Source organism: Pan paniscus, chromosome 21, assembly GCF_029289425.2.
Source record: "Pan paniscus chromosome 21, NHGRI_mPanPan1-v2.0_pri, whole genome shotgun sequence".
NCBI lineage: Eukaryota > Metazoa > Chordata > Mammalia > Primates > Hominidae > Pan > Pan paniscus.
In genome coordinates, this window is record NC_073270.2 from 4,589,465 (window position 1) to 4,609,230 (window position 19,766).

At 42.6% G+C, this 19,766-nt stretch overlaps 1 protein-coding gene across 3 annotated transcripts in view; it reads left to right on the forward strand.

Annotated features, from left to right (window-relative positions):
* Window positions 1-19,766, forward strand: part of ATRN (attractin) — a 176,958-nt gene that overhangs the window by 151,985 nt on the left and 5,207 nt on the right. For 2 of the 3 annotated variants that reach the window (XM_034947461.3, XM_034947462.3), the window contains exons 26-28: window positions 8,181-8,259; window positions 12,692-12,799; window positions 18,012-18,126. In XM_034947461.3, coding sequence (XP_034803352.1) covers window positions 8,181-8,259; window positions 12,692-12,799; window positions 18,012-18,126 — 302 coding nt within the window. Of the gene's footprint in view, window positions 1-2,794; window positions 6,850-8,180; window positions 8,260-12,691; window positions 12,800-18,011; window positions 18,127-19,766 lie in introns of those variants that run through there. The other variant, XM_034947464.3, reaches the window with a different exon arrangement.

The window sequence follows — 19,766 nt, forward strand, 5'->3', positions numbered from 1 at the left end:
GTAGTCCCAGCTGATCAGGAGGCTGAGGCAGGAGAATGGCTTGAGCCTAGGAGGCAGAGGTTGCAGTAAGCAGAGATTGCACCACTGCACTCCATCCTGGGTGACAGAGTGAGACCCTGTCTCAAAAAAAAAAAAAAAAAAAAAGTCTGACTACAGAATTCTAGGTTCAAAATCATTTTCCATTAGAATTTAGAAGACATTATACTATTTTTTCTAGTGTCCAGTATAATATTGAGAAGGCTAGTGCTGTTATAATTCCCACTCTTTGTATGGGATCCGTTTTCTCTCCTAAAAAGAAAAGTATATTTAAGTGTAATATAAAGTTACAGAAACATTTGCAAATCCTATGTGTGTAGCTCAGTGAATTATCACAAATTGAACACGTCTAGAGTGTTGATAATATTATCTCGTGTTCACCCAGAACATTTCAGGCTTCTTATTTCTTCTGTGTCAGTTTCGGCAAGTTGTATATAGTTTTCTTCTAATGATCCCATTCCATCTGTTCCATTCTCTTGTTCACTGAGAACAAGAGTTAATATTACCAATACTCTAGAAGTTCCTCTTGTGTTTCCCCTCACTCACAACCCCCTGCCTCTTCCCCAAAGGTACCATTTACCTGACTTCTCAAACCATACACTGCATTTGCTATTTTTGAAATGCATATGAATTATTTCTTTTTTTTTTTTTTTTTTTGAAACTTAGTCTCTCTCTGTCGCCCAGGCCAGAGTGCAGTGTTGTGATCTTGGCTCACTGCAAGCAACCTCCGCCTCCCGGGTTCAAGCAATTTTCCTGCCTCAGCCTCCCAAGTAGCTGGGATTACAGGCACGTGCCACCACGCATGGCTAATTTTTGTATTTTTAGTAGAGACGGGGTTTCACCAAGTTGGCCAGGCTGGTCTCGAACTCCTGACCTCAAGTGATCCACCCGCCTCTGCCTCCCAAAGTGCTGGGATTACAAGCATGAACCACCGCGCTCAGTCAAAATGTATATAAATTAAATCACAACATAAATTTTAAGATGATTTGGTTGATGAAGAAAATATTGAAAACTTGTGGGTTGCAGTTAAAGTTGTACTTGGAGGTTATAGCTTTAAATCTGTGGTTCTCAACCTTAGCTGCACCTAGAATCACTTGCGGAGCTTTTGATGTCCCAGCCACTTTTCAGACCATTTGACTCAGAGCCTCTAGGGGTGCACCCCAAACATTTGAAAACTCTCCAGGTGATTCCAATGTGCAGCTAAGGTTGAGAATCACTGCTTTAAAAGCACATATTAGAAAAGAAAAAACATTCCTCTCAATAACTCAGAACTGCTAATTAAACCTAAAGAAGTAGAAGAAAGAAAAATATAAATAAGAGCAAAAATTAATGATCTAAGGGAAGAAGTACAGTAGAGAGGATCTTAAAAACTGTCAGTTGGATCTTTGAAAAGAGTAAGAATAATATTGACAAACCCCTGGCAAGATTAACCAAGGCAAAAAGAGAGAAGGTGTATGGTATATGTAGCCAATGTCAGAAATAAAAAAGGGGGCATTCCTCCAACTCCCGCAGGCGTTTTTTTCCTCCAGAAGGGTATTTGATGAACAACTTTATGTGAATGAATTTGAAAATGAAACAGATGGAATGGGACCATTAAAAGAAAAATATGCAACTTGCCAAAACTGACACAGAAGAAGTAAGGAGCCTGAATAGTTCTATATCCATTTTTAAAACAACACTAATTTAAGTTTTGTCATAGTGAAAACTCTAGGCCCCAGGTGGCTTCATTGGTAACATAACCTTTTTAGGCCGGGTGCAGTGGCTCACGCCTGTAATCCCAGCACTTTGGGAGGCCGAGGTGGGTGGATCACGAGGTCAGGAGATCGAGACCATCCTGGCTAACACGGTGAAACCCCATCTCTACTAAAAATACAAAAAATTAGCCAGGCGCGGTGGTGGGCGCCTGTAATCCCAGCTACTCGGGAGGCTGAGGCAGGAGAATGGCGTGAACCTGGGAGGCAGAGCTTGCTGTGAGCCAAGATCGCGCCACTGCACTCCAACCTGGGCAACAGTGTGAGACTCCATCTCAAAAAAAAAAAAGGAGAATACTGTGATCATCTTAATCAATGGAGGAGATAAAGCATTTGATAAAATTTAATACCCATTCATTTTTTTAAAAATTTCTTAGAAAACTAGAAAGAGAAACTTCTGGAACACTGATAATGGACCAACATAAAAAGTCAACAGCAAACCACTTTCTTAATGGTAGAATGTTAGAAGTTTGAGTTTGGGAACAAGACAGAGATCCATTTTCCACAGTTTCAATTACTCAGGGTCAACCGTGGTCCAAAAACATTAAGTGGAAAATTCCAGAAATAAACAATTTATAAGTCTTAAATTGTACTCCATTCTGAGTAGTGTGATGAAATGTCATGCCATCCTGCTTTGTCCCACCTGGGATAGGAATCATCCCTTGGTCCAGTGTATCCACGCCCCTATGCTACCCACCCACTAGTGTCTTGGTTATCAGATCTAAAAATCATAATATATGTAGGGTTCAGTACTATCCATGGTTTCAGGCATCCACTGGGAGGCTGGGAATGTAATCCCACAGATTAAGCAGGACACTATATTGCCAAATCCAAAGGATACTTTTTGGTTCTCCTCTTCTTGACTTCTCAGTGGTATCAACCAACTGACCGCTTCATGAGCGAGACTCTTCCAGCCGTCTCTGACCCATGCTGCCCTACTGCTGCTTCTTAGCCTGCCTACTATGCAGTCTTTTCTATTCAGCCTCTCACTGTTGATTTTTTCCCAGACCTTGACCCTGGCCGTCTTCTCACTCTGTGTTCTCTGACTGGACTCTGCCTTCCCCATCTGCAGCACGACATGCCCAGAAGTGACCAATTCCATCCTTCCTCACCGGTGTTCCCCACCTCACTAACTGGCAACATGGCTCTGCTGGTTCCAAGCCACTTCTCTTGCTTTCACTCAGCAGGCACTCCCTTACCAGGCCCCAGAGCTGCGGCCGTCAGTGCACTCTCCGCCTCCACTCCCCACCCACCCTAGCATCACAGCCTCGCCTGGGCCTTTTCACTTGACTTTGGCCCCTCCAGAATCCACAGAAAGTCCAGAGAAGACCTTTAAAGATCGTGTGTCTAGCCCCTTACCTTCCTGTTGTATCTAAAATAAAATTCAGCGTCCTGGGTGAACTGGCGTCCGCTTTTCCATATTCAGCTTGCACTCTTCTCTTCCACATTTCTGCTACCAGGACCATCTCCTGTGTCTTCAAAAGCACAAGCTCTTTCCCTACACTGAGCATTTGTACATGCTTATCCCATTTTCTGGAACACTCTTCTCACTACCCTTCATTCTATATACTTTCATACCTTGCTTGATTTTTCCAGACAACAACAAATTCTCCAATTCTCTGACACCAACTCAGTGTCTCACAGTTCAGTTCCATTCAGACACTACCCATAGTTGGAGCAAATCCTGCAGGTTAGGGGCTCAGTCCCACAAGACTGCTCCCACTTCAGACACTAAGCACAAATGGGTCCCCAGGCTACCTCACTGCTACTGGGCCAACTACAAATTCAGGGCTTCTGGTGACTGCTCACTCCAAGATTTGACAATTTGTTAGAACAGCTCACAGAACTCAGGAGAGCACTATACGTAGAATTACAGTTTTATTATACAGGGTACAACTCAGGAACCGCCAAATGGAAGACATGAATAGGACAAGGCATGGGGGTGGGTGAGCACAGCTCTTTCATGCCGTCTCTGGACAAGCCTCCTCCCTGCACGTGGATATATTCACTATCCTGGAAGCTCCCCCAAGCCTCATCATTCTGAGTTTTTTTATTGAGGTTTCATTACATAGGCATGATGGATGAAATCACTTTCTATTGGTGACTGAACTCATCTCCAGCCCCTTTCCCCTTCTTGGAGGTTGGGGGATGGAGCTGAAAGTTCTAACCCTCTAACCACCTAGTTGGGTTTTCTGGTGACCAGCCCCCGCATCTGAGGCTCTTTAGGCCCCTCTCCCCATGAGTCATTCATTAGCACACAAAAGACACTCCTGTCCCTCTGAAAATTCCAAGGGGTAAGCTAAATTGTCTCCCCTTGTTCCTCACTCCTGTAGAACTGTATTATTTTTCATCGTGGTATTCATCACAATTTGAAGAATATATTCATATGTTTACTTGCTTAATATCTGGGTCGGTAGACCAAGCTTCAGGGGAGCAGTGCACTGTCTCTCGTTCACTCCTATACACACACAGCTTCAGTATCTAGTACATAATCTAGTAAGATATTTGTGGGAAGTAAACTTAGACTCTTCAGGGTAAGTGCAGAGTGAGGAGGAACCATAGGCACCAACCTCTCAGGGAAAAAAGCTTGTGTCAGTGGCTTGCTTTTAAGGGATGTAGGGGCTGTATTGTAGCTCCAGTGGACATCCTTAAATTCTTGGAGCATGTGTATGGAATAAGATGGCCCTGCTGCCAAGTACGTACAGCCTGGTGAGGACCCGCCACTTCTACTGGACATTCAGTCCCTGGGCGACCGAATGACACTATCAGAATAAGTCGAGGAAGTACTTTTCAGGCCCATGGCCTCTTGTGTAGTAAACAAGGACAGATGGCATTTTCATCGCTTCTCCCTTGTGGGGGTTGAACTTCTGGAAAAGAATCCGGAACTTTGGTTTTTCTAGACGATGTTTACTAACTAGCGATGATAAACTTTTAGCTAAGAATAGAGTTACTTTCATGGCATGGGGAAGAAAATATTTTCCCAGGACAAGTTAACCATGTCTAAAAGAATTTATTTAGCTTTTTTTTTTTTTTTTTTTTTTGAGATAGGGTCTCTGTTGCCCAGGCTGGAACACAGTGGTGCAATCATAGCCCACTGCAGCCTCAAACTCCTGAGCTGGTCTCAAGCAGTCCTCCTCACCTCAGTCTCCCAAGTAGAGCTGGGACTGCAGGCATGCACCATCATGCCCAGCTAATATTTTCTTTTTTGTAGAGTTGGGTTCTCACTATATTGCCCAGGCTGGTCTTAAACTTCTGGCCTCAAGCAGTCCTCCCATCTCAGCCTCCCAAGGTGCTGGGATTACCAGCGTGAGCCACTGCTCCCAGCCTGGTCCAAAAGAATTTAAAATGGAGCCTATAAGGAAAAGGGGAAAGGTATCCAGATAATCCTAAGCACTCTGAAGAATGGCTCATATAATATATGGAAAAAAGAACAAAAGTTGGGGGGAAATTCGATGATTCAAATGAGAAAATCAATGTAAGGTGAGTTCGAAAAAGTATTTCCAGACTCAGGGCACAGAAAAGTAAACTCTAGGTCCTGACACAGGTCTGTTGAGACCTGTGTCCTAATGAGATGCTTTTCCAGCCTCAGGAAGGAGCCTCCGTAAAGAGGGAAATAAGAGACTCTCCTCTGCTTGCTTTTCTGTAGCTTCTTGTAGCTGGAGCAGCAAGTAGAAGGAACTGGGTAACTGGTGTTGTCAACAGATCTTCATTGAATACAGAAGGGCCCTCTCACCTTCCCTGAGGCATAGAGGGAAGCAGGCACAGACTGTATTAGGGTGGACCCAAGAGAGGTTTCTGAGTGACACCAGGGTCCTCGCCTCTCAGCAGCAGCGGCAGGCTCTTGACCAACTTAGAAGCTGTTCCCGTTGGCTTCATGCTCTTCCTTGTAGATTTGCTGCCTCCTTATGTTTATCTATTAGAATAAAAATAACAAAAATCAGGATTATGCATGGAAGCCAAGAAAGACTGAGAAGGTTATTCTCAGACCTCTTTACTGGTTCTTCGTGTTCTCCTCAACTTCTCATTGTTCGGGTGGCCCCAGGACATTCTCATCTATCTGTATTCACTCTCTTGGTGAATGTGGCCAGGTTTATTGCTTGAAATACCATATATATCCTGATGCCTTCCAAATGCCATGCCCAGCCCAGACCTGGCAGCCAGCCTCCAGGTTAGAATATCTGCCCAGGACATCTCCCCTGGGCTGTCCGGTAGATATCTCAGGGTTCTGCATGTCTAAAATGGATCTCCTGATATGTCCAGATTCCAAAGTGCTTTTCACACCCCTGCTTCCACCGCTCTGGTTTGAGCCACCATCATCTCACCTAGACTGCTGGTCTCCCTGATAATGCCATTGCACCTCTAATGGTTTTCTCAGCAAACGTTAAATCACAACACTCTGTTTAAAAACCTGCACTGGCTCTTTCTCTCCCAATGCCCTCATAATGCTTGCAGTGCCCCACATGATCTGCCCTTCACCCTCACCCTTCTCTCTGCCTTTATCTCTGGCCTTACACACCCCACTCCAAACATGCTGGCCTCCTGAGGCTCCCCAAGCCATCCCAGGCACGGCCTTGCCTCGGGCTTTGCACTGACTGCCCCTTTTTCCAGATGCACTTTTGCAGGCGTCCATGAGCCACCTCCCATACCTTCTCCAAGTCTTTGTTCAGATGTCACCTTCTGAGAAAGAAAGGCCCACACACTGTGACCATCCTGCTGTGGAGTGCCACTGGTACTCCTGAACCCCTTGCTCTTAGCATCTTTTTATTTCTGTAGCACTTACCTACCTTTTGGCATGCTCTGTAATTTGCTTATTTACTTACTGTTTGTCTCCACCTGCTGGAATGTAAATTCCATGGGACAGTAATCTTTGCTCTGTTTATCAGTGTTTTCCATGAGCCTAGAACAGGACCTGACCCAATTAAAGTATTGATTAAAAAGACAATGTAGCCCAGTCACGTGAGGCCTGTAATCTTTGCCAAGGCAGGCAGATCACTTGAGGTTAGGAGTTTGAGACCAGACTGGCCAACGTGGTGAAACCTCGTCTCCACTAAAAATACAAAAATTAGCTGGGTGTGATGGCGCACACCTGTAGTCCAAGCTACTCAGGAGGCTAAAAGAGGAGAATAGAATCGCTTGAACCTGGGAGGCAGAGGTTGCAGTGAGCTGAGATCGTGCCACTGCACTCCAGCCTGGGTGACAGATCGAGACTGTGTCTCAAAAAAAAAGACAATGTAGACTGTCAGAGAGAAGAGTTGGCAGTGTCCTGATAGCAGAGAGGCCCAGAGATGAAGGCTTTCCACCAAGTGACGATCCTGGGAGGGTTGGAAGGCAATCCTATTGAATTGCCTTTTGTCAGGGCACCCATTGGAGGAGTCTGCACCCTTGTACCCCTTAGGGAGGCAGTGAGCCTTGAGATAAGGGCAGTTCAGTCATCCTAGCATCTTAGAGTCCCTCTCTCCAGCCAGCCCAGGAGGGCTGTGTTGGTGTCAGCAGTTGGGTGCACTGAGGTGCCATTCATGAGCTGACCCCATCCTACAAACGCAGAGCTCAGCCAGCAAGAGAGTACCTTGATGACATTGGCAGAGAGCCTTATGTCTACATGTAGCACTCTGGAAAAATACCCTGTAGCTAGCCCCTTTTACAAGTTAATGAGTAAAAATGCAGTTATAGCAGTTATCTATTTTTTTACTTGTTAAGCTTATTCTTCCTTTTAACCGCAAGTCAGCTGTTCTCTTTGCCATCACTGTAGCTTTTCAAATCATTCCACACCTGGTTTATACATGAGAGAGCATTGAAATCCTCTGCAACTATTAAGGCCACTGGGAGTTATTTTCTCTTAATATTTTTAAGAAAGTTGTTGGCTTGGGTTTGATCATTTCAAATGTGTTTTATTTTACTTAAAAATATGTATTTGTAAAAATACTGAATATACACTAATAATTACACACATTTCTTCTGTTTGCCTCTTCCTTATGAAAAGTTGATTGTTACTTTAATAATTAACTTTTTCACCTTCTTAGATTTTACCAGTAAATATTTGCTAACTTGAATAAACAGCATGACTAATATTTGTTATAATTATCTTGGAATTATTTTTCTTATTTGGGATAAGCCACTGTGGGCCATTCTGATGAAGGCCGAGTGGAAGGTCAGGGCTCTCTCTGAATACCACATGGGAACGATACAGTCTAGAGGCCTGGTTAGGAAGCCTGGCTTACCGAAGTTGTCTCACTCATTACCTCCTGAGCCGGCACATTGTTGTGACAAAGCATCAGAAGATAGCCCGGAGGTGGCATGTGGGAGCTGTTTTCACTGCCTGGCCTGAGGTGTGGGCAACGGTGGGAGCTGATTCTGGGGGCTGGGATAATAACTCAGTACTTTCCTTTCTCACAGTTGTTTCCTCTCTTTGCTCCTGGTGGCTGCTGTGGTTTGGAAGATCAAACAAAGTTGTTGGGCCTCCAGACGTAGAGAGGTAAGCTTCAGTGGGTAAAGATTAAAGAATCCCTGGAAGAGCTTTTTTTCCTTCTTTTTCTCATAAGCAAGTGGGTTTTAGCTATTTAGTGATAATGGACAGACAGACATCTCCACGGAAGGAATAATGCAGCCCTTTCTGCAGTCCATGGTTCCGCAGCATATGGTCAGTAGACTTAGATGAGTGCTACATAAAGTGTAATTAGTTCTGCACCACAGTGTCTTACCTTCCGAAAAGGAAACTCTGGTATTGACTTAGAAATGCCAGTTTTATCCTTCAGACCAGAACCCAAGTCCTGACTGAGGCCAGAGATCCAAGGGCGTATTAGCACAGCCACCGTGTGATTGGGCACCGCCTTCACAAGAACTTTTCATGGGAGAGGGAAATCAGCCATTGAAGCATCTCAAAAATTGTTCATTATTCAAGGAAAGATAAATGTGTGTGTAGTTAAGTTTTTAACTTGAGTTTTATTTTTAAATAAGCCTTGATTTGTTTCCAGAGCTTCATTCCAAAAGTAATAAGCAAATATTTACAGTTGACAAATTTAAATAAATAAACTTGGTTGCAAATTACAACATATCAAATGCCCATCAATCAATGAGTGGATAAAGAAAATGTGGGGTGTGTACGTGCGTGTGTATGTATATATATATTTATATACATTTGCAGCAACCTGGATGGAATTGGAGACCGTTATTCTAAGTGAAATAATTCAGGAATGGAAAACCAAACTTCGTATATTCTCACTTACAAGTGGGAACTAAGCCCTGAGGATGCAAAGGCATAAGAATGATACAGTGGATTTTGGGGACTCGGGGGAAAGAGTGGGAGGGGGATGAGGGATAAAATACTATACATTGGGTACAGTGTACACTGCTCGGGTGATAGGTGCACCAGAATCTCAGAAATCACCACGAAAGAACTTATTCATGTAACCAAACACCACCTGTTCCCCCAAAAACCTATTGAAATAATAAATAAATAAATAAATAAATAAATATTTTTAAAATAACCACCATTAAAATAATTACAACATAAAAACTTTGTTTATTGCAACTTTCACTTGCATCATTACTTTGCCTTTCATTTAGTCATGCCTGTTGCATTGTTGGCATTGTTGCTAATGGAAATGCTCACGTGTATATAAGATCTAGACAAAGAAGCTGTCTGGGGTTTTTTTGGATCTACTCATGCCTTTTTCTATATAAAAATGTATTTATAGATAAGATTTAGAAGAGAAAGGAAGTATGTAAAATCACAACTCACAAGCACTCAGCACTGTTGATAGGATATTCATGTCTGAATAGGGTTAAGACAGGCTCCAGGATATGGGCCTCTTGTTGTGGGCCACAGTACCACCTTTTCTGACCCACATAAAGATGATGTTTCCATAGAGGGAATGTTGCACACTCTTTATTATTATTTTTTAAATAAGGGGATAACATATTCAAAGGGTTTTTTAGATAACTGTATTACTGATATACTTTAAAATCCTAATGAATTACGTGATGTTCTGAAAAAAATTATATTTTCAATTTAATTTAAATGTATATTTATTCACAATGGAGTAAGAAAGAAGTAAGAAGCCACAGTAAACCAGTTATCAAGAAAGGAGTTGAAAAGTTTTGAGTGCTACTCTCTCCAAGAAGGACATTAGACCCAGGGAGTTTCAAGGTTGAGATGAGCTTATGGAGATTATGATAGCCTGTTCCTCCCTGAGTGCTTATGAGAATTAATTGTTTCTAAAATCTGTAAAGCAGAGGAACAGATGGAAAGCTTGAAAGAGTCCGAATTGATTTTATACACAGAAATCTTGGTACCAAAACCTGACAAAGGTAGCACCAAAATACAAAGGGCAGCTACATAGTGAGTGTATGTGCAGCAGTCTAATTGCAGTGTAATGAAAGAGTCACTTAATACCAGAAAACCTATTAGAATATATCATGTCAAAAAAAGAATATATCATGTCAATGGGGAAAAAATAACACCTGAATTCTTCCTAGCGGCCCAGAAATCATTTTGTCATTTATTGAAACTCAATATCCATTCCTAATTTGAAAACAAAACTCACAGTAAAATCAAAAATACCTTTTTAACGCTATGAAGAATATCTGGATAACCAGCATCACTCATGATAAAACAAACAAACACCAGAGGCTGTATCCAGGCAAGTTAGTTTTAACAAGAGCTGACATCTGAGCATTTAAAAATTCCAGGCACTGAGTTCTAAGTGGTTTTACGTAGATTAACTAATCCTCATCTCAAACCTATGAAATAGGTATTGTCCCTCGTTATGTTTTATGGATGAGGGGACTGAGGCTCAGAAAGGTGAAGTGACTTACACCACATAGTTAACTAAGAGGCAGACGAGGCTTTAACTAGGGACTTCTGTCTTCACAGCCCAAGTTCGTTATCTTCGTGTAATCCTACAGTCACTCAGCTTTGTGCTAGATGTTCTAGACTGCGCACTAAGTGAAAGGGCACTAAGAAGTGTTGTTACTATTGGAAAGGAAACAAAATTATTATTTTCATATAAAGTTATTAAAACAGTGTAGTAGAGATTTGCCTGCATAGAAATGAAGGCTTAAGTATATCAAAAAATAAATGAATAACACAGAAGCTAAACAATCAACTGGAAATTGTTTGCAGTGTGCATGAGAGAAAGTAAGATGCACAGCCTATAGGAAAAAGATTAAAATATATATATGTGTTTAGTATGGAGTTGGTCATCTAATAAACTATGCTTTTACCCGTGTGATTTGGAATTTCTCTGTAACTGTGAAGCTGACCATTCAGAATATATTTCATCATTTCTAAAATGTCAGCCATTATTTATTCCCTCTCAGAATTGTAGAAGCAATGATTTGATGTTATTTTTAAAAACAATAGTAGTAGCGGCTGACGCTGTTTAGTCCTTGCTACACACCAGCCCCGGTTTTAAGTGCTTTTACACATGTTGCCTCCTGAACCCTGTCTTATTGTGACCCCAGCACTTAAGCACAGACCCCAAGGAGCATTGCTGCATATATTAGTCGAGTAAATGGACCTACAGCTTTAAAAAATGTAAGAATGTTGGTATTTTAAGAAAATACTTATAAAAATGCCCTTCTAGAACAGAGCCATATCTATCCAGGCCAAGATTCTGTCTTCTACAGTAGTTCCAAGGAGGCAGTTTGAAGTAAGGCCTACTTGTCTCCCAAGGCATAACCTCAAAGCTTCAGCATCATGCCCAGAAAGATCTCTAATATCCTTAATGATATGTGAACGGCCGTTCACCATGTGCTAGGCACTGTGCTGTAGTATCTCATTTGATCCCAGTGACAACCTTATGGGCTAGGAACACATTTCAGAGGGAGGATACTGATGCCCAGAGACTTCAAACACCTTTCTTAAGGTCACACAGCTGTAGACTATTGGAGCAGGAGTTCACATCAAGCCTCCCTAAATCCCGAGCCCCTGTTTGTCCCTCTACTCTGCAAAATTTCACATTTGTTTGTTTTTAGCTTATACCACCTCTCTGAAGGAAGGATTCTTTCAGTTCCTATCTGCCGTATAATGAGGCATAGGTTTTTGTTGTTCTGTGAATCCTTGGTGCAAGTTTCAGTAGGAAGAAAGCAAGCCTGACTTTAGTAGTAGAAATACGAGGAGATAGAGCCACACCATTTTATGTATTTGACAAGTCGACATCATAGCATTAAATCCACAGTACTTTTATTTTTATCTTTATTTTCTTATTTTACTTTAAGTTCTGGGATACATGTGCAGAACATGTAGATTTGTTACATAGGTATACATGTGCCATGGTGGTTTGCTGCACCTATCAACCTGTTATCTAGGTTTTAAGCCCTGCATGCATTTGGTATTTGTCCTAATGTTCTCCCTCCCCTTGCTCCCCACCCCTGACAGGCCCCATTGTGTGATGTTCCCTTCCCTGTGTCCATGTGTTCTCATGGTTCAACTCCCACTTAAGAGTGAGGACATGGAGTATTTGGTTTTCTGTTCCTGCGTTAGTTTGCTGAGACTGATGGCTTCCAGCTTCATCCATGTCCCTGCAAAGGATATGAACTCATTTATCTTATGGCCGCATAGTATTCCATGGTGTATATGTGCCATGTTTTCTTTATCCAGTCTATCATTGATGGGCATTTGGGTTGGTTCTAAGTCTTTGCTACTGTAAATAGTGCTGCAATAAACATCGTACGTTAATATGTATCTCTGACAGGGGCTTTTTAAAAATATAAGGACAATGGTGTTATCACAACCAACAAAATTTAGTAATCCCTAATGTTATCTAATACCAAGTCTAAAAAGTATCATTTTGGACTTGATTTGTTTGAATCAGGGAGGATGAGGTGTTTTTAACATGTAGCATTAACTAATAAAACCCCTTCAGTACTCATTCCATTAATGGCTTTGCCGTATTATTTATCAGCAACTTCTTCGAGAGATGCAACAGATGGCCAGCCGTCCCTTTGCCTCCGTAAATGTCGCCTTGGAAACAGATGAGGAGCCTCCTGATCTTATTGGGGGGAGTATAAAGGTGAGAATATGACTCAGAAGTCCCTATAACTTGACTTTTTAAAACTTAGGCTCCTAAGTCTGGGAAACCAGAGAGAGCAAAAGCCCTATTCCATTACCTCCTTTTTTCCCTCTCTTTCTTTTTAACAATAAGCTAAAACCTGAAGTTGCTGGGTACTCTTTTGCTTTTGTTTTTCAATCTTTGTTTCATGTCGCTGAGCAGTCTTGTGTTCAGGGGATTTTAAAATCTAAATGATTTGTCTGCTTTTCTTTTAAGTATTCTGTGGCATACAAAACTTTTATTTGAAAAGAGCTACATTGAACATCGAATCATTGTTTTTTTGTTTGTTTGTTTTTTTGAGACAGAGTCTTACTGTGTCACACAGGCTGGAGCGCAGTGGCATGATCTTGGCTCACTGCAATCCACCTCCCGGGTTCAAGCGATTCTCTTGCCCCAGCCTCCTGAGTTGCTGGGATTACAGATGTGCGCAACCACGCCCAGCTGATTTTTGTATTTTTAGTGGAGATGGGGTTTCACCATGTTGGCCAGGCTGGTCTCGAACTCCTGACTTCAAGCAATCCGCCCACCTCGGCCTCCCAAAGTGCTGGGATTACAGGTGTGAACCACCGCTCCCAGCCTATTTTTCTTTATATTTTGGGGAATTTTTTAAGCAGCAAAATGATAATACACTGTGTATTAATACTCTGTGGAAAATATTTATCACCCCCCTCCCCAAAATGATGAAGAAAATGGTAAGACTTTCTCCTTGGGCAAAATGATGGAATATTTAAGATACGCTGGAGAAATAGCTATGTATCTTGAATAAAACATACTTATTTAAAATGTTACTGAGCTCACAGGAAGTAGATAAAATCTCCAGGGAATACTCTCCTTCCCTACCCTAAAAAGAACAAACCATAAACCAAAACCAGAACCATGATTTGTCCTAAGTGGTTCCAGATGGTAAACACAACGCCCACCTGAATAGATGGAAATCCTCTCTATAGAAAAACATCTTCAATTCAGCGCTGTTGAAGGCCCACAGATCAAGATGAAGTAATTAAAGATCACTAGGGACAAGAGGCAAGCCACCATAAATAAGAGTAGCAGAAACAACAGATGATTGATGTGGACAGGACTCCAAATGTTAGAATTGAAATCTAAAGAATATAATATAACTGTGTATGAAATGTTTAAAGAAATAAAAGATGAAATCATAAAGATGAGAGTCAAGTATGGCCAAGCAGATCTGAAGAAGAACCAAATGGAACTTCTAGAAATGAAAAATATACTTGTTGAAATTTTTTTAATAAATAAACTCAATTTACATGTTAAACAGCATATCAGACATAAGAGAATTTACGAAGTGGAAGATGAATCTGAAAAAAGTACACAGAATGCAGCTCAGAGAGACAAGGAGATAGAAAGTACAATAGATACTAAGAATATGGAGGATAGAATGAGAAGATCCAACTCATATATATTTCCAGAATCCCAGAACAAATGAGAGGCAATATTCAGAGATGATAGCTTTCCAGAACTGATGGAAAACATGAATATACAGATTCCAGAAGCAAAACATATTGTAAGCATGATTAAAGAAAGAAAGGGAAGGCAGGAAGGAAAGAAAACAAGTTGGATTTCTCATAATGAAATTGTATAACTCCAAAGACAAAGAGAACATCTTAAAATCAGCCAGAGAAAAAGTATCACATACAACGTGGAGAAACTGAACGTTAGGCACTGTTGATGGAAGTATAAAGTGATGGTACTGTGGAAAACAGTACCACTATTCCCCCCGGAATTAAAAATAGAATTATATATGATCTGGCAATCTGGGTTTATACATAGAAGAACTGAAAGCAGAGTCTCAAAGACATATTTGAACATCAGTGTTCTTGGCAGCATTATTCACAGTAGCCAAAAAGTGGAAGCAGCCCAAGTGTCCATGGATGGATGAATGGATAAGCACAACGTGGTCTATGCATCCAATGGAATGTTATCCAGCCTTCCAAAGGAAGCAAATTCTGACCCATGCTACAATATGATGAACCTTGAAGACATACTAAGTGAAATACTCCAGTAACAAAAAAATAAACATTGTATGATTACACTTTTAAGAGATACACTTGTAGTAGTCAAGCTCATAAAGACAGGAAGTAGAACAGTGGTTCACAGGGGCTGGGAGAAGGGGAAAATGGGGAGTTAGTGTTTAATGGGTACGAAGTTTGAGTTTTACAAGATTAAAAGAGTTCTGGAGATGGATAGTAATGATGGTTGCACAACAATGTGAATATACTTAATACCACTGAACTGTACATTTTTAAATGGTCAAGATGGTAAATGTTATGTGTATTTTATCACAATTTTTGTTAAAAATGGGAAAAGAGTCTGGGTGTGGTGGCTAACACCTGTAATCCGAGCACTTTGGGAGGCCGAGGCGGGCGGATCACTTGAGGTCAGGAGTTCAAGACCAGCCTGGCCAACATGGTGAAACCCCATCTCTACTAAAAATACAGAAATTAGCCAGGCATGATGGCACACATCTGTAATCCCAGCTACTTGGGAGGCTGAGGCATGAGAATCATTTGAACCTAGAAGGCAGAGTTCACAGTGAGCTGAGATTGCACCACTGTACTCCAGCCTGGGCTACAGAACAAGACTGTCGCAAAAAAAAAAAAAAAAAAAAAAAAAAAAAGGGAAAAGATCACCTGCAAAGGAATGACAAGCTGACCGCTGACTTCTCAGAAGTCAGAAGAGAGTGAGAGAATGTCTTTGAAGTACTGAAAGAAACCTCCCAACCTAGAATAGTGTGCCCATTAAGCACCTTCCGAGAACAAGGATGAAATAAAGATATCTTCAAATTAGAATAAAAATTGAGAATTTGCCACCAGCAGACCTGCACAAAAGAAATGTCTGAAGGATGTGCTAAAATGAAGGAAAATTACCCCCAGGAGGAGAGACTAAAGCGTAAGAAAGAATAGTGAGTAAATAAAAGTATAATCATATACAGAAATCTAAACAAACATTATCCTGGTAAAATAATATTTGTGGGTTAAAAAATAGACAAGCCTAAAGTATTGAACAACATGATATATGTCAGCAGCATATGACACAGTTAGTTGCTCCTTAAAACATTTTCTTGATTTTCTTCCAGGACACCACACACTTGACTTCTAGCTGTTCTTGCTCAGTGGTCTTTGCTCAATCCTCTTCATCTTTTGACAGTGGTGTGCATCAGGCCCTGTCTTTGTCCCCTTCTTGTGTCTTTTACACCCACTTCTTCAGTGATCTTCACTATCACAGGTTTAAGCACCATGATCCTCTCACCTGGACTCTCCCATGAGCCTCCAACACAAACATCAGTTGCCTACTCAGTGTCCCCACTTGGATATCTTAACATGGCCATGGCCAAACTGAGCTTTGGATGTTTATTTCTCAGACTTGCTCCTCTGGCATACCTTCCGCCTTTCAGCACATAACACCTCCATCACCCTAGTTGCTCAGGCCAAAATCGTGGAATTGTTCTTGACTCATTCTTGATGTCATGTCCTCATTGGACAGCCAGTCTATCAGCAAATCTTGACTCCGTATTCAAAAATGTTTCCCAGCCACTGTGTCCCATCTCTGCCACTATTCCCACTTGATCTAGGCCACCGCTGTCTCTCACCTGGATTCTTGCAGTTACTTCATAACTGATCTCCCTGCCTCTGCCATTCACCCATCTAGTCAGTTCCTTGTGCCACAGCAGAGTGGTACTGGAAATTATTTTCTTCAGCCAAACTGAAGAAACTGATGACATTTGTGGGTTTAGTCAGCAGAATTCTAAAGGTGGCCCTCAAGATTTCCATCCCGTGTTTATTCAGTCACACACTACTCTAGGTACTGCTAGAGGGATTTTGCAGATGTAATGAAACAAGGGAGTTGACTTTAAGATACAGAAAGTTTCTCTGGCTGGTGGCAGAAAGAGGAAGCCAGAGAGATTGGAAACATGAGAAGGACTTGACACACCATCCCTGGTTTAGAGATGGAGTGGCCACAGAAGTTTTTTTGTTTTTGTGAGACAGAGTCTGGCTGTGTCACCCACACTGGAGTGCAGTGGCATGATCATGGCTCACTGTAGCCTCAAACTCTTGGGCTCAAGGGATCCTCCCTCCTGGGTCTCCCAAAGTGCTGGGATTACAGGTGTGAGCCACTGCGTAAGCCCTGAATGCATTTCAAAGCAGAGTCTTCCCCAGAGTCTCCAGCTAAGAGTCCCATCCAGCTGACAACTTGACTTCAGCCTGAGAGACCTCAGGAGATAGCTGATAATTCCCCAGAACTCATGGAAGACATGAACAGACCTGTCTCTCTCGGCAGAGAACCCTACAGAGCTTGCTGGGACTTCTGACCTCTAAAGCTGTGAGATAATAAGTGGGTGTTGTTTTAAGCAACTAAGTTTGCAGTAGTTTGTTACACTAATATAAGCTGGGTGCGGTAGGTCACACCTTTAATCCCCGCACTTTGGGAGGCTGAGGTGGGAGGATCGCTTGAGCCCAGGAGTTCAAGACCTGCCTGGACAACATAGTGAGACCCCATTTCTATTCTTTAAAAAAAAAAAAAAGAAAGAAAAAAAGAGAAGAAACTAATATAGGGGACAAATCTCATCTAAAGGCTGCAACAGAAGATGAAAACATATTTTCCAGAGCCAAATGCATCCAGAGAGTAGACAAAGAATCTACTTGGTCAGCCACCCAGCTTTTACAAGCCTTTACATCCAGCAGGCTTGTCTACTTAGTGTCTAAAGGACAGACAAAATAGAATGTTTTTTAAGTCTCCATGATATCTGCATCTGTGTTTGAGCCAGGTATGCAGAACTATCTGACAAATCTACCAAGCACTCACCACTGCCATTCCTGTGACCTACAGTTATGAATTAGAATTTCAAATCGAGCCAAAGTACAGCATCCAGAAGAAACCCACTTGGCGTGGCCCCTTCCCTACAGTTCAAGCAGCCCTCTGGAAGGGGACTGCGAGCCCTCAGTGGAAGGTAGCAAGCAGTACCACCCGTGTCACTGGTGCTCAGAGAGTACTGTTAGCTCTCTCCTGCCCTTTTTCATTATCTTAAAAACTGCAATGTACCTTTTTTATATACCTAAAATTGATGGTTCTTATAAGCACAAATGACCATTAAGTTGTCCGTGTACATTAAAGCTTGAGTATCACTTAAGGTAATTTTGTTTTCTTCTTCCAGACTGTTCCCAAACCCATTGCACTGGAGCCATGTTTTGGCAACAAAGCCGCTGTCCTCTCTGTGTTTGTGAGGCTCCCTCGAGGCCTGGGTGGCATCCCTCCTCCTGGGCAGTCAGGTGAGTAGATGCGGTCCAGCGAAAGACACCTTCTAAGCATGTGAGGGAGCTAAGCATGGGATACTTCCCTTTCCTAGAGAACAAGGTTATAAAGGTGATAACCAACAGTGCCTGCCCATGCCATGGCAAGGATTCAGTGAGATAACCCATTTTCACCTATATGCCCAAAACTGTTTTCCCGAGGTCATCGTCCCTTCCTGGGGGGACGTCCCGGGACCTCCTCACCGTTCTGGCCTCCCCAGCCTCTCAGTGCTCGTGGATGCCTCTGACCACACCTTCCTTTGCTGTCGGAGTTTCTGGTCCCCCTTTGCCTCTCCTGCTCTTTCCCTGTCTCTTTTGCCCTGTCCTGCCCCTGAATCTGGGTGTGCTCCCTTCACCTTGCATGTTCTTCCTCAGTTGCCTTCTCCACTCCACAACTTCCAGCCATCTCCCCTGGGCTGGTGTTTCTTCAGTTGGTATTTCTAGCCCTCCTGCATTTCTTTTGCTTTTTCACCGTTTTAAATATAAGGCACAAACACAACGATAACATAAAGGAAACGTCTGAAAATCCACGCACAGTTCTGCTATCCCACAACCCACCAATTTTCATTGTGCTGTGTTCTTTCCAGCCCTGGCCAGCAATTTAGTCGAAATGATTGTATAGATCTAATTTTTATTCTGCTTTTTTCATATAACTATCTTAAACATTTTTATAGCCTACTACATAATATTTTACCAATGCATGTGACACTTCTCCATCAAATATATGAATCATGATTATATAAACTCCTATTTTGAAGACAGAAAATATGGAATACAGTTTTGAAAGTATCTCGCTTAATTACAGAGTGCTTTGGAGGATGCCTCAATGTGATCATTTTAGACAACTTTCAGTTGAGATGATTCTGGAGTCAGGGTTACCTTAGCCAGAGAGAACCCTGTGTCTGGTGGAAAGGCTGCCCCAGGATACTGGTCCAGGCCCTGAGCTCCACTGTCCCTTCAGTGCACCCTCAGACCCAGAAGATCCTCCAGCCCAGCTTTAGAATGGTTAGGATCTATAGTATCTTCACGAGGGAGGCCTTTCGGCATGGCTCGGCCAGGATTCATTGTCTTCATCTCACCTGGGGATTCCTGTGAGTTGAGCCCCTAACTCAGCCTTGCCTGTGTTGAGGACAGGACAACTCTCTCATCTGTCACTCAAGTGCAGTTTGTGTCTCCTGCCACCACCCAGCCCAGCAAACAGTGGCTGGTGCGCCCTGAGGGCAGGGTGGCGGCTGGGGCGGCAAGGTGACAGGTGTGCAGCCCTGTAGCCTTTCCTGCTCCAGCCTTTGCCTGACGTGCCCCAACCACCTGAAACACCTAATAAAGGTCTGCTCAATGCTTGAGACCCACCCAACAGTGGGGCCGTCCTTGCTGCCCCTTCTGTACCCCCTGTTTTAAGTGGTGCCCTTTTCTAGACTCCCAGAGCATTCCCCACTGTGTGCCAGGCACTTACAGCTGTCTACCCCCACCCCCACTCCCCTTCACAGGCTCAACAAGGCAAGTAACACGCTCCACTAACACAGCTCCTGGCAGGTCTCAGCAGAGCTCCGAGCCTGCGCTGGCCATTTCCCACGTGTATTAGGAATCCAGCTCCCCCAGAACCGTGCCTTCCCTAATGG